This window comes from Bemisia tabaci, chromosome 2 (assembly GCF_918797505.1).
Source record: "Bemisia tabaci chromosome 2, PGI_BMITA_v3".
In the NCBI taxonomy this organism is placed as follows: domain Eukaryota; kingdom Metazoa; phylum Arthropoda; class Insecta; order Hemiptera; family Aleyrodidae; genus Bemisia; species Bemisia tabaci.
In genome coordinates, this window is record NC_092794.1 from 37,392,310 (window position 1) to 37,407,480 (window position 15,171).

At 42.0% G+C, this 15,171-nt stretch overlaps 1 protein-coding gene across 1 annotated transcript in view; it reads right to left on the bottom strand.

The window, feature by feature from the left end:
* The window catches only part of LOC140224084 (enkurin), an 81,828-nt gene that overhangs the window by 19,917 nt on the left and 46,740 nt on the right, over positions 1–15,171 (bottom strand). The window contains exon 3 of the mRNA XM_072297279.1: positions 12,689–12,829. Within this exon, the coding sequence (XP_072153380.1) occupies positions 12,689–12,829 (141 nt within the window). The remainder of the gene's footprint in view (positions 1–12,688; positions 12,830–15,171) is intronic.

Here is a 15,171-nt window from a genome sequence, read left to right on the forward strand (position 1 = left end):
TTCGAGTTCCGAATCGCAATGAGCCCACTCGTGTTTTTTTCTTATATTTTCATCGCATATGAATTTCTCTGATGTTTTTGTTTTATTCTCTCTGATTGCATATTAGTAATCATATCCTAATTTCATTTCCTTTCCCTTTCCTTTTTCCTTTTTTTGTAGCATCTTGGTCCATTTACGATTATTATTATAAAATAGCTTTTCCCTAGTATGTAATAGAGTACCTAGAGTATCATCATCATCATCATTAATATAAACTTCGAAGGATTCTGCCTTTTTCCATTTCACTCGAGGGGAAGTGTCCCCTCCCGGACTCTCTTCCCCACCCGGTGACTGACGCTGCGCTGTGCTGAACGGTTCAGCCTGAACCTTTCCCCTACGTCTGACCGTTCCCCACTCCTCTGTCAATCGAACCATATGCCACCGCTTACGTATTGTCGCTCGCCCACCCAGGTACCTACCGGCCAGCGGTCAGTTGATGATAAATCTCGCTCATGCTCCTACGCAGCTACGCATTGATTACCTACGCCAGCGAATTACTTTCCAAATAATTAGAATTTCTTCGATAATAGTTTTCTTTATTTATTCGACGGTATTTTTTCTCTGTTCTACTGTGATTTCCTTGGTTCTCTACTGTGTTTGACTGTGTTGAAATTTATATTAATACTCACACGGAGAAAAAACTTCGTGCATGGGACCCGACGTTGAGATCATATGAATCTCTTAAAACTTGAGGTCCAGCTGCCGAAATTTGGGTCAGAAATCTGAAACACTTCGGTATGCACCGAGTACTTCAGATGTGTGACCTGAAACCTTCGGTATATACCGAACTACTTCAATTGTCTGACCCGAACTTCGGCAGATGGACCTTAACTTTTCGGATGCGTGATCCGAAAACTTCAGAGATCCATATGATCTCAGCTTCGGGTTCCATTCCTGGTAAAAATGGCAAGTGCTCAGATCAGTAGCACTTGCCTTTGGAACAGACCTAAACACTGATGTAAGTGCTGCCGGGCGCTGATCTGCTACGTCAGTGTTAGGTCTGTTCCAAAGGCAAGTGCCTCTGATGTAAGTGGCACTGACCTAAGTGTCTCCGACGTAAGCGGTGTGGAAACTCCCAGAAATCCTGTAGAGGCAAAAATTTAGTTAATTACCGATCCGCCAGGTACGTTAATTCACTATTTGACCCGTAACCATTAGGCCCGTAACCATCACGGCTCAGACCCGTATCTCCATCACGCCCCGGACGCGTTCACAAACACGGCTCAGACCCGTATCCCCCCCTCCCGGCCTAGACCCGCGTCACCTCATAGCCCACTCTTAGATCTTTTATATATATATATATATATATATATATATATATATATATATATATATATATATATATATATATATATGTGTGTGTGTGTGTGTGTGTGTGTGTGAGGGTGTGTGTGTGTGTGTGTGTGTGTGTGTGTAAGAAGACAACAAATGAAATAGTGAATAAATATGTGTCAATGAAGCCCTCACAGTTCATCATTATCAAAACCCAAAAACCACCTTCCTTACAGAATGTGTTGAACACAGAGTGGCTTCGTGTTTGACCTCCTTTTCATGCTGCGACGTCACCAACCAACATTGAAAAATTGAGCGGGAAAATTTGAAGTAATTCCGGGTGATGGGTATTTTAGTGTATAAAATGACAGCCGTTTTTTCATACTGTGACGACACCAACCAACGTTGACAAATTGAGCGGGAAAATTTGAATTAATGACGGGTGTTGCTACGGTCACAGTATATGATATGGTAACAATGTTTTCATGTTGCGACGACACCAGTGTTGAAAAACTGAGCGGGAAAATATGATTTAACCCGGGGTCGGGTGTGGATTAGTGTACGGTGTATGGCATCCGTGTTTACTGCTGCGGGTTGCCTAAACGTGAAGGGGCTACCATTAGCTTTTTCAAACCACAACCGTTTAATCCTTATGGGTTGCCTACCCACCCGGGCGAAGCATGATATGTTAGAGTCAACAATTTGCCTGCGAATTAGGCGGGAAATTTGAAATCGTTCGAAATTCGTTCAAATCAAGGCGGTGTCATCTCGAGGATAGCCCCGAGCAAGGCTTTCACGTTATAAAACCACACTTTTCAGAGCGGGAGAGGGTACCCAACGAGCTAGCTATCACCTCTATTTCGTCCATTCCATACCCTCAAATAAGACGTCACTAGTGAGGTGAGGTGTAAAAATCGACTATCGATTATTGCGGTGTTCGATCTCTAGTCATAGGTTTGAATATCATATCAATCGATACATCGGAAAGGGAACCAGTCTTATAACGCAAACGGTATCAGATTGCCTATCCACTCAAATGAAGGCTGTCTCGTCTCGAGGATACGCCGTAACAGTTTGGTCCAAACTCCCGTAGCAGGGGGATTCCCCCTCTTCCTATCCTCTCGGTGGAAGGGTCCGCACATGGTCCACGAAAGCAGACATACAAATGAGTGAAAATCATTGGAAATCGAAGCAAAATCGATCGACTTCAAGTGGGTGAGATGTCATATTCTGCGCATTCAAATCGAAGAAAAGTGATGGAAATCGTTACTGATCGAACAACCGATTCGTGATAAGACAACTCAAACAGCGAGAAAAGAGCAGGCGCTCAAGCATATGATGGTGAAAATTGGTCATATTCGATGCCAATCGAAGCTATATCGATAGGAATCGGTGAAAAATCTATGAGCCTCTCCACTAATCGGAGGCAAGAGAGCGAAGTTCTTCGCTTAAAATGCACAATCAAGGTTGATTCCCAGCATTTACCATCATCTCATCATCTACCTTCGCGTCGTCAAAACTCAATGAGCATTAGTGAAATCAATACCGCCCAGACCGCCCACACAAGCAATCCATACCGCACACACAAGCAATCCATTGAATTCGATCCTGGTAAGCTGGCACCAAGAATCGATTTCCATCTTTCTCACCTCGATCCTCGCTGCGAGATCCGTACATGGTTCACGAAGACAGCATCGATAGAAATGCATGAGAATCACCATAAATCTAGTTCTAATCGATTAAAATCGATAGAAAATCGATAAAACGCTACCGCAATTCGGGGTGAGAGAGCGATATTAATCGCATGCAAATCGAGTTTATTCGATGAAAAATAATGTGAATCATTACCGATCGAGCAAACATCTATCATGTTCATCGTTAAGACCGGGGTGATCACACGATTGAACGATCGATTCTATCGATAGGACCCGATCAGATGGGGTCAGATCATTCGATTGGGTGATCCGATCACGAAGCGCCCGATCAGTCTTTTCCCTTCGTCTTGAGCGAAGCTCAAATGAACAGCTGTTATTCGTAGATCCGTAAACAAAGATTTTTTTGTAAGATTATTTTACATCATTTTGTTTTAATTCAAACATTGGAAATAATCGTCTTTAAACTTTCGTCAACCATAAAACACTTGGCTGAAATCAACATTCCATTTGCTACTTATTCTAAATTATTCGTTTGCCTGGATGGTCTCTGACACTTAGAACTGGCTATTAACTATGGGTAAGAACAACAAATCACTGGGCACAAGAACTTTATTATTACCTACAAATTATCTCTTCAGTAAGTCAGTTAAAACTAAAAAGTTGCGTAAAGTCGATGAACCAGTCGCTAGGCCACGCGGCGAGGAGCCCAGGACGGTTGTAACGGTGCGTAATGGGTACGGCGCGTCGAAACCCGCGTTAAAAAATGGTCATAACTTCTATACCAAGCGTTTCCCCGCCGAGTATGACATATCGATAGATGCGGAATCAGACGAGGAATCGATTGGACATATTTTTTTTAAAATAAAGAAATAGCTTTTTTGGGTATTTACGAACATGTAAAAGTCGACGGATCAAAAATCCAAAAAAAGAGGTGAATCATAAGTTTAATGTTACGTTCCATCCAAAAATCATACATCATCATCATCATCATCATTAATATAAACTTCGAAGGATTCAGACTTTCAGCAATTCCACCTTTTTCTCTTTCACTTGAGAGGTTGCCAGATTGTGCGATAAATGTGAATATTTTTCATATGGATTTGAATTGGGAAACGTGCTAAAAAAGCAACTTACCCGGCAACAATAGAGTTCGGGAGGGACGAGAGGCTGCCTTCCTGGGAAAACCCATGATTTAGCCGGAAATGTCATTAAAACAATTGATTCCGTTTGAAGCATCAATTGTATACTAGGGGAAAGCTATTTTAAAATAAGAATTGTAAATGGACACAGATGCTACAGAGAGGGGAAAAAGGAAAGGGAAAGGAAAGGAAATGAAATGAGGATATGATTACTAAGATGCAATCAGAGAGAATAAAACAAAAACATCAGAGAAATTCATATGCGATGAAAATATAAGAAAAAAACACGAGTGGGCTCATTGCGATTCGGAACTCGAACTATACTATCGTTGAGCAGTTTTTAGACCCCTACGCCACAGATAATCTTCTTAAGAGGTGAATATGAACTTTTGCTACTTCAGCGAGTCAAATCGCGGAAGGAGATCCATGGATTGTATTTTACCGCCACCCGATGGGATGACGTCCCAGTCAAATGCGTTTTTGAAGAAATGATCGATCCCCATCATCGCTTCATCTCCACACATCTATTCATGTGCAAATGATGGCACGCTCCGGCAACAAGGTTCTGTGACGAAATAATTTTTGCCTCCAGAGTCTCCAAAATGTATACATCTTAGTGATCAAAAATGGCTCGCGGAGCGAGCCGAATGTCACTCGCGTAGCGAGTGATCGGGGGTCCAGGGGGCGCAGCCCCTTGGCTGGCCGTGACGGACGCGCAAAGCGCGTCCAGAACGGCTGGTAAAACAAAAGTTCATAATTTTTAAAGAATTTTAGCGCAAACCGCAGATCAATAACTCAATTGGTTCAAAAGTTATCGAATTTTTACGGTTGCAACTTGGCAACGCCGCCAAAGCGTGGGAAATTTTTTTTTGGACTTGAAATTATCAGAAACGGGGCCCTTTGTTATGGTGAAATAGCATACTAAAAAATGGAAGCAATCGGAGCTACGGGGATTTGGCCGTTTTTGCACAAGGCTCTTTGTCGGAATTTCAGATATCCAATGAAAGATTCGTTCTTCTCGTGCCGAAATACCCCCGGATACCGCAAGTTTCATACAATTCCAACGATAAGCAGCCCAAATATCCACTTCCCGCTCTAGGCCGCCATTTTGAAAAAGACTGACTTTTCTGGAAAAGCAATGCCAAAATCGTTTTTCTCGTCTCAAAAAACCGTAGGATTCCGAGTTTAACGCCAATCCGTCAATACACAATGGAGATGTCAGATTTCCGCCATTTTGAACTTTACCCGGCCGCCATTTTGTCAAAGCTCAACATTTTGACCTGCGGTTTGCGCCAAAAATTTTATTTTTTATTATCTTTCGAATGAGATATCACAAAGGGGGGGGGGGTTGCCATTTGAAAAAAAAAGTTAGCCCCCGCCCCACAAAATTTTGGGGGGACCGAAAAGTTGCTACTTCAGACCGAGGAACATTGCCAAAGTTTCAAACTTCTATCTCAATTAGGAAAAAAGTTACAGGGGTGGTCAGTGACTTTTGGATAACTCTGTATGTCCTTGGCTAGGGCTATTGCTCATTTTTGTAAGAAAAATATACATTTTACCATAGAAAGACGGATAGGAACTGTAGATGACACTGTCCAAGCGAGGCACGGGATGAACTGCTAGTATAATAAAAAGAAATCCACAGAAAAAAGCAGCAAAATAGTCAGTTTTAATAAATGATTCACTAAACATCTGTAATTCAAACTGCGCGACGAAAAATTCTCCGGACGGTATTGACTCTGAAGAGACGTGAAAATGACTGAATACTGGAGTCGAAACTCAGAATGTGGATTCGCGGGGTTGCTTCGGTTCGATTACTAGACTGGACAAGAGATGGCAAGAGGGTGATAGAGGAGAGGTTAAGGGCTGTTAATGCATATAAACAATAATGTGTAGCTTCGAACATGTGCGAAATGTTTTTAGCGTGAACTAGAAGGGTGTGAGTTGTGACTTGCTACATTCTACTTCAATAGGTACCAATACCTAGTTCCCATATTATAGGTTACTGGATTGCATTCTGCAAAAAGGAACCAAGAGCTTTGCAATGTTGCTAAAATGGTGCAACTTCTCTTGACTTGGAGGAAAATACCCTGATCATCTATAAACAGTTTCTATTTTACACCCTAAAAACTGTAAATTTAAGACAAAATTTCCCGTGTAAATTTCATATTTTTGCATTATTTTAGTTCTTTTTTCGCAAAAGATGTATTTGCACAATCTTAGCAGCATTGCAATGCTCTTGGTTCCTTTTTGCAAAATGCAGTCCAACTTAAAGTAAAGCAGGCTGACTGTAAGTACAATCTGGCAACCTTGGTGCCGTATGTTTTGACTGCGAATACGAATTCAAAGAACTTATCTGGCCCGTTAGCAAATCATGCGTGCGCATCCCGGAAACCATGGGAAGTAGGTTCAGGCTCTACTTGGACTCCATCCCCGTGAGACTCGAGTGGAGGTCCCGGGCCTCCCGGGACAGGATGGTCCGGACTCAACTCATCCTGCAACCCTGTGAGGCTCGAGTGAAATTCCCGGGCTCATTGGTGATGAACCATGACTTTTACGGGAATGGTGATCCCGTACTGACTTGGTTCCAACGGCGGACTCATTTTTTTCAGTGAACTACTGCTCGCATGTGCCGGGAATGGGTGGCCATTCCCACCTCCTGACAACTGCAAGCAACCAATGAGAGGGCTTCTTTTTTATCCGGAGCGCAGTGAATCGCGATGAACATCGGTATTTTTTTCATTCCGTTCTTCAGCCGCGTTCCAAGTGTTCTAGTGGATCAGGATGGAACGGATGGATCGCTCTTCTCAGGTGGGTGTGGATCGCGTTCCAATGTGATCCTAACCTGGATCCTGACCTGGAGAGAGTTTCCGTCATAAACAAATCAAAACACTAACAAATCAAATCAACCACCACGCATCGCTCAGCATTCCGCTCCAGTGGGTACTACGATCCACCCTATTCCGAGATAAAAAAAAAAAAAAAAAAAAAAAAAAATAGCTCTACCTAAGGGTTCCTAAAGAAGGCTACCCGTACCCAGAACACACGAGATTAAGGCACGGTCGATAGTCAGCAGCGCGCAAGTGGGTTTAAACCCCCCCCCCCCTGAACCCCCCCTCCCCCGGATCCGATTACATCGGTCTTATGCAGATCGGGGAGGAACAATGCAACGGGGCAGCGCAAACGCAAATCGGGGAAACGTTGGGGTGGTGGATTAGCAGATCGGGGGCACTCGTCGCAAATCGGGAAAATCCAAAGAACATCTTGCTAACGGAGTGGCCTGGGTCTTTCGACCATGGACCGGCCCTAATTTAACCCAACGGTCTGACCTGTTTTTTGAATTACTCTAGAATGGTAAGTCGGATTTAGGTCCGGTAAAAACGGGGAAAAAAGTATCATTACAAGCTATTTAAATAGTGAAACACGAATGTCCTTTTCGTTATTTTATATTAGGTTATCGAGTCTGAAATAGCTGCTGTTATAGGTGAAAATCACTGATTTAAACCTCGCTTATCTCATAACTGATATATGCTGAGGATCTGAAAATTTGTGTGGGAGTTGTCTCATAATAGGTTATTCAAACGCCAGAAAATAGGTCACTTCCCGTGCATTCTCTGCCCACGGTAAAACGTCAAATTTGATACATTCTTCAGCTGGGGCAATGTGTAAGGCATAATATCTTAACTGTCAGTGCACGAAAATTCCTGAAAAAAGCACCAAAGCCAGTCCCTATGGTATGTATAATGTGGTGTAAGTGGCATTAACTATATTGCATTCCTCTGCTCATAGTGAATTTTTGAATTTTGGTTTTTCAGTGGTACTACATATACCTATGTATAAGCTTCCCTTATTGGGTGTGGCAACCGGCAGATTGAAGGGACAACCTGTAATACTCAGATTATCTGCACACTTTCACAACAAAGCCCCCTCTCACAATTCATATTTTACTGTAGTCAGGGAGAAATACGGAAAAAAAGGGCTTAACCCGGAACAAATTGCATAACAATTTTTTCCTGTGTAAACGTCATCAGTATGTCCTCCTGAACAACATAGAAAAAGTTTACCACGGTCCGACCCCGGAACACCCCCCAAAATGACGAAAATTCAAAATGGCGGCCATAATAAGGGCCTATGGAATTTCGGTATTTTAAAATGTTCCCATAGTGTCATGTGAGGTATCATTTCCTATATAATTTTGGTCGCAGATTTCATTTCTGAAGTCCGAAAAGCCCCTAGGTCAAAGGGGGCGACCCAAATCCAAGATGGCGGCCAAATTTGAAAGGCAAGAGGGTCATTTTTCAACTTTTACGTGATTGGGCAAGTGAGGTGTTGTTTCGTGTGTAATTTTGGTCGTGCATTTCATTTATGATGTCAAAACCGCTCCCCGACCAAAGGGGGTGCTCTAAATCCAATATGGCGGCTAAATTTGAAAGGCAGGAGGGTGAATTTTTTAGATTTTTACGTAAAAAATGCGAGTGAGGTGTAGCAATTCTTATGAAATTTTGGTTGTAAATTTCATGTCTCAAGTCAAAAAAGCCCTCCCGGTTATAGAAATAAGTGCCCAAAATTCAAGATTGTTGCTAAATTTGAAATGCGGACGGGCGCATGTTTGAAAAAGGAATTCACCGAACGAGGAAAGGAAGGTGACTATTCCGTGTATTTTTAGTCAAGAAGTCTAAATTAAATGTAAAAGATGAATTTTACTCAAAAATGAGACGTGTCATGCAAGATAGTGACCATCGTGCCTGCTCACGGTATGAAAAGAATTTAATAGGAGCACCTAATGAGTTATTATTGCTAATTTTTACGTTCATCAATTCTCAATCAAGATGAGGACATTGAACGTGACGGATCTACTTTAGTCGAAATAGGAGAAAATCTGAAAAAGCGTGCTGATTCAAATCCTGTGTCAGGCTATCCGCCTTGGGGTTCCTCCGAGTTTTTACAGTTAGAGTCCAGTGTCTTCACAACTTCTGCTCCTACGAATGTCCGGACATGATCTCACATAAGTACACCGCATGGTGTCAAACCCTTTCTTAAAATTACACCCGAAGATTTAATGGAGCAGCAATTCCGGAGCTGGAGGCAAGTCAGTAGAAAATGGAATGAAGCTCGTTGTTTTCATTCATTCATCCCCATTGACAAGCATTTGGATCGGCTTATTCGTCATCAATTGGTTTCGAAAGTAGTTCCTAAATTGGTGGTGCTTCATGGCTGATAATGTCAGAATTAATTTCTCTACTTGTGACGAAGATTTCGGAAGCTGCAAATTCTTCCTTGAAAACCTGATGACATACGTCTTTGAAAGTCTCATTTTTTTGGCACCATAGAGAGGTATTATTACATCTTTTTCAGCTTTCCAGTTGCTTTTCTGATTCCGTGCATGTGAGAGGTCAAGTCGCAACTAGTAAACTCATTCAAGAACAGGGGCTGCTTACATAAACGTTGACTAAATCTGTAACGGATGTAAGGGATGTTGTGAGCTATAGTTTTGGATTTAGCGTTTAATATATCTTCTGAGGAGCAAAGAAAAATTGACGTCTTGTGATCGATTTAACAAAAAAACAAATAGGTTCGGATCCTCTCCTATCACAATGATGTTGGTGCTTATAAAAGCTGCAACACCCTATTCAACGATATCAAGATCTGCATTCTGTCACATGTACCACCTTACTCCATAGATTAAAACTAGGGGGCTACGCGGCCCAACCCCCTGTAGGCGCTCCGCGCCATCAATGGGCCGCTTCGCGGCCCTATTTTTACCCTCCTATCGGTGTTAGTTTTATTTTTCCCCTAAAAAATTACGATATAAGGTATACTTTACTTTTAGAATGAAATAATTTTTGGTTTTGATGAATAAAGAAACAAAATTATTTTTTTGAAGTCTAAAGGACGCGTTTTGGAATGACTACTTGATGAAATATTGCAGTAAAACAACGAACATTGATAATCAGGTAATAATTAAGAGTTTCGGGAGACGGGGATCGAACCCATACCATGTTCAAGGTGGACGCTTCCGACGTCTTTGACGACTCGGCCACCGCTCTACCTGAGGCAGACGGGGCGAATCTTGTGTAGATAAGTGTAGAGCTGATGCGCAGGCTACACAGCTACTGCGCAACCTCCTCGACCACTGCGCATCCTCCCGCGCATAGCGGTAGCAGTCTCGGAGCATTCTGAAAATTCACTCACTTTTATAACGTGATTGTAAAAAAACCTGGGTCCTATTTCCAAAATCTGATTAGAGCGGGCTCATCTAGGGCCAATTACCCGTCGATTACCGCAAAAAACTTAGAAATCGGCCCGGTAGAACGCTCAAACGAACTATGACAAAAAATATAAATTTACATTGTTTAAATGGGAGAATTCGCAACTTTACCACTTAATATAAAAAAACCTAGGCCATATTTTGAAAATCTGAAAAGAGTTGGCTTATCTAGAGACAATTGCCCGTCGATAGCCGCAAAAATCATAAACATCGGCCCGGTAGAACGCTGGAACTAAGCGTTACCAGTTTCGCAAAATTAGGAGGCTTGAGAGCTTATAGTATAGATATTGAAGAATCCCGAGTAATAAAATATTCAAAGAATAAAATTATGGATTCAGCCAGCATGAAGTGTATATAGGTCGGTTATTCAAAATATTATTAGTTTTCCTAAATTTCAATGCTGTCTAATTTTTTTATTCTTATTTTTTATTTATTCATTTATTTTCTTTTTAAATTTTCTTTCGTTTCCGATTTTTATCGTTGCGTTTTTCTCTTTTAGATTCTCATTAATGTTGGTCCCCTAAAAAATTACATGAGGTATATTTTACTTTTTAGAATGAAATGATTTTTCTTTTTGATAACTAAAGAAGAAAAAAAAATGAGAAGGCAAAAGGATGCGATTCTCAATGATTTATTGATGCTCCATTGCAGTAAAATATTGAAGTGAGTCGGACAGAGAATTTCAAAACATTCCCGGGTAGGGAATCGAACACCCGTCATGTCAGCAGAAGGCCAAGCAAGCCGCCTTAACCAACTCGGCCACTGCCTAACATGACTCTAATAGGTGAATCTTGTGTACATAAAGATAGAGCTGATGCGCAGGCTACCCAGCTACTGCGCAACCTCCTCGACCACTGCGCATCCTCCCGCGCATAGCGGCAGCAGTCCCGGAGCATTCTGTATAGTTACTCACTTTTATAACGTGATTTTGAAAAAACCTGGGTCCTATTTCCAAAATCTAATTAGAGCGGGCACATCTAGGGCCAATTACCTGACGATCTACGCAAAAATCATGGAAATCGGCCCGGTAGAACGCTCAAACGAACTATGACAAAAAGTATAAATTTACATTGTTCTTATGAGAGAATTCGCAACTTTACCACGTAATATAAAAAAACCTGGGCCATATTTTGAAAATCTGAAAAGAGTTGGCTAATCTAGAGACAATTGCCCGTCGATTGCCGCAAAAATCATGAAAATCGGCCCGGTAGAACGCTGGAACTAAGCGTCACCAGTTTCGTAAAATTAGGAGGTCTCGGAGCTTATAGTATAGAAAGTGTACCGAGTAAGGATAAGTCGCTTTTAATTAAGTCCATGCTACGTCCAGTAATAGGAAATGGGCGAATAAAAACTGTATAATCCTCTTGCAGAGATTGTCAAGGAATGCGGAAGACGTAATAGTATTGGGAACAAGTATGTTTTGCCTTTTGTTAATTTTATATAGCGAACGCGCGTTTTTGAGGTAACATTTCTTTCGGAAGTACTATTTTTCTTTTTGTTTTATTAAATACAATTTAAACACCTACTTTAGGTTCATTGACCAAAAATACACGGAATAGTCACCTTCCTTTCCTCGTTCGGTGAATTCCTTTTTCAAACATGCGCCCGTCCGCATTTCAAATTTAGCCACAATCTTGGATTTTGGGAACTTATTTCTATAACCGGGAGGGCTGTTTTGACTTGAGACATGAAATTTACAACCAAAATTTCATAACAATTGCTACACCTCACTCGCGTTTTTTACGTAAAAATCTAAAAAATTCACCCTCCTGCCTTTCAAATTTAGCCGCCATCTTGGATTTAGAGCACCCCCTTTGGTCGGGGAGCTGTTTTGACATCATAAATGAAATGCACGACCAAAATTACACACGAAACGACACCTCACTTGCCCAATCACGTAAAAGTTGAAAAATGACCCTCTTGCCTTTCAAAATTGGCCGCCATCTTGGATTTGGGTCACCCCCTTTGACCTAGGGGCTTTTCGGACTTCAGAAGTGAAATTTGCGACCAAAATTACATAGGAAATGATACCTCACATGACACTATAGGAACATTTTAAAATACCGAAATTCCATAGGCCCTTATTATGACCGCTATTTTGAATTTTCGTCATTTTGGGGGGTGTTCCGGGGTCGGACCGTGGTAAACTTTTTGTATGTTGTTCAGGAGGACCTACTGATGGAGGGGGAAGGGGGCGTACGGACTTTTAGGACACACCGTAGAGCTTGAAAAACAAGGGTTCGCAAAATACCACGGCGAAGTACAAATGCAGTCAATGAGGTAATTTTGCTGAATAAATAAACAGAATTTCTTACAATCAAGAGTCTGTGTCGTTCTTCGTCCGTTACGAAATGTGTCGCCGATCCGTCTATAATGTTCGTCTCCGTTTTAAGGTCCCTCTGATCCCTTACATCATTTCTAATTTTCCGTATGTAGGCTGGGCTCTCACCAAAATTCTGGAACAAAATTGTGACGCAATAAAAGGAGTGAATGAAATCTAAGAAGGTTTTACTTCCTCGTTCTAGCTTTGCACTGTTTGCATAAACTTTAAGCGTGCAAGGCCAAAAAATGTAAGGTTCTAATGATCCTGCCAAACCTTTCGCTCCTTATAGAAGAGTTACAATTGATGAGAATTTGCGCTAACTCCAGTCACCAGGTCGTACATAAAATATGAATTAAATTCAGGGTTACGAGAGCGAGGTGGTGCTGTAAATGCCACAGAGATGCGTGAAGTGAATGGAACAAAGGGGTGGACGGTGTTGCAAGATCGTAATTGGAAATGTGAGTTTGAAGAAACTTATACTTTACGCGATACGCAGAGAAAGTTCGAGACCCGATTTGGCGTTAGAAAAGAAAAAGATAATATTTATTGAGAGGTACATAAATGTAGGCAGATTGACCTGATGGACGGCCGTCACGTCCACCTCACAAATGCCGCAATCACACGCTGAATTTGGCAGCTGAATGTGGCAGTCAACATTCAGCGCTCAACAGCTGAAATTTCACTAATTCGAGTTACTGTCATCCAAATGTGTATCAAATCTATTCGAATAGTTCAGACAAATCCGACATTATCCGATGGCCACCCCTGGTAAAAATGGCAAGTGCTCAGATCAGTAGCACTTGCCTTTGGAACAGACCTAAACACTGATGTCAGTGCTGCCGGGCGCTGATCTGCTACGTCAGTGTTAGGTCTGTTCCAAAGGCAAGTGCCTCTGATGTAAGTGGCACTGACCTAAGTGTCTCCGACGTAAGCGGAGTGGAAACTCCCAGAAATACTGTAGAGGCAAAATTTTAGTTAATTACCGATCCGCCAGGTACGTAGATTCACTATTTGACGACGAGGGAGGGTTGCTGTGAGTTTTCTATCACAAGTAATCATCACAATCTTCAGTGGCAACGCTCGTTCCCATGCGGTCTCCAATCGAAGTACCAACTACGCACGACGTAGCTTAACTTCGGTGATCGACCTAGCGACTTTCCGCATTTTAATGCAATGTTTCATTGTAACAGACCCATCCCCCCCCCCCCCCACGGGGGAGGGGGCTGTGGTGGCCCGGGGGCAATATGAAGACTTCGGTATCAGACTTGGAGTATTCGAGGACTCTTTCAAAAGAGAAACGGTACGTCCAAGAGCCGCCGAAGCCACTCTAAAAAATGAAGGTACGGACCCCCTAAATAACCTTTGGACCCCCCTAACTTTTGACAGGGGGGTCAGATCGACTTCCGGTTTGCGCCAAAAATTTTCTTTTTTCATGCTCTTTCTAACGATGTATCACATGATGGGGGTTGCCATTTGAAATTTTTGAGTTGCCCCCCGCCCCCCCTCCCCGTGAGGGGGTGAAGAACTGAAAAGTACCTCAAAAAGTTTCCCCCTCGATATGAGGAAAGACGCCACAAACCGCAAATCGATATCATAATTAGAACTAAAGTTATGGCCAGTGGTGCGTAACTTTTGAATAACCCTGTATAAACAAAGTATAACCGTTATATAAAGAGCGTATTTATATAAAGAATGTATAATCAAAATATAACGGTTATAAAAAATAAACATAAAGAGCGTATTTATATAAAATATGTATAACTGAAGTATAACGGTTGTCTAAAACATGTTTACAAATAACTTTTATAAAAACTAATTATAAAGGTTATTCGCGCAATTTATAAAATTATTTGATTAATAACGGTTATACGACGGCAGTTGCCTTTGAACATCCCGTTATTTAACCGTTATATAACCGTTATATGAGTGGTATATCTACTTTCGTTAAAATTTTTTTATATAAATCTGCTACTAGGGAAACTTTAAGTTCCACCTCCGGATATTGTCCAACGGATGTCGCTCGTGCTGAATGGCCGGGGTAAGGCTTTGACAGGAAAGTAACATCTGGTACACTTGGAGCTGGCTGCGAAGCTCGGCAATCTCTCGGCGAAGCGCAGATGTGAAATGCTCTTGAAGCCGCTCCTCAACGGCCTTGGCTCCCGGTCCCAGTTCAGGCGCCATTTTGTAACTAGGCTCCTCGCGACCGGAAGCTCAGCTGGAGGCAGCCTTGGGTCGTGGGAATCGAGGGGTAGGGAGACGCAAGCAAAAAAATCGGAAATGACGTGAACACAGCTATTCAAATAGGAAAACTACAGGCAGACAGACATGCATAAGCAAAACTACAGAGGCATACAGACATGAGCAAAACTACAGAGGCATACAGGCATAGACGAAACTAAGACAGTTTATGGGGGCTAACTGACAGGAGACAAAAGCATACAACCAAACAAAAATACGGCTGGGGCTACAGTCTTT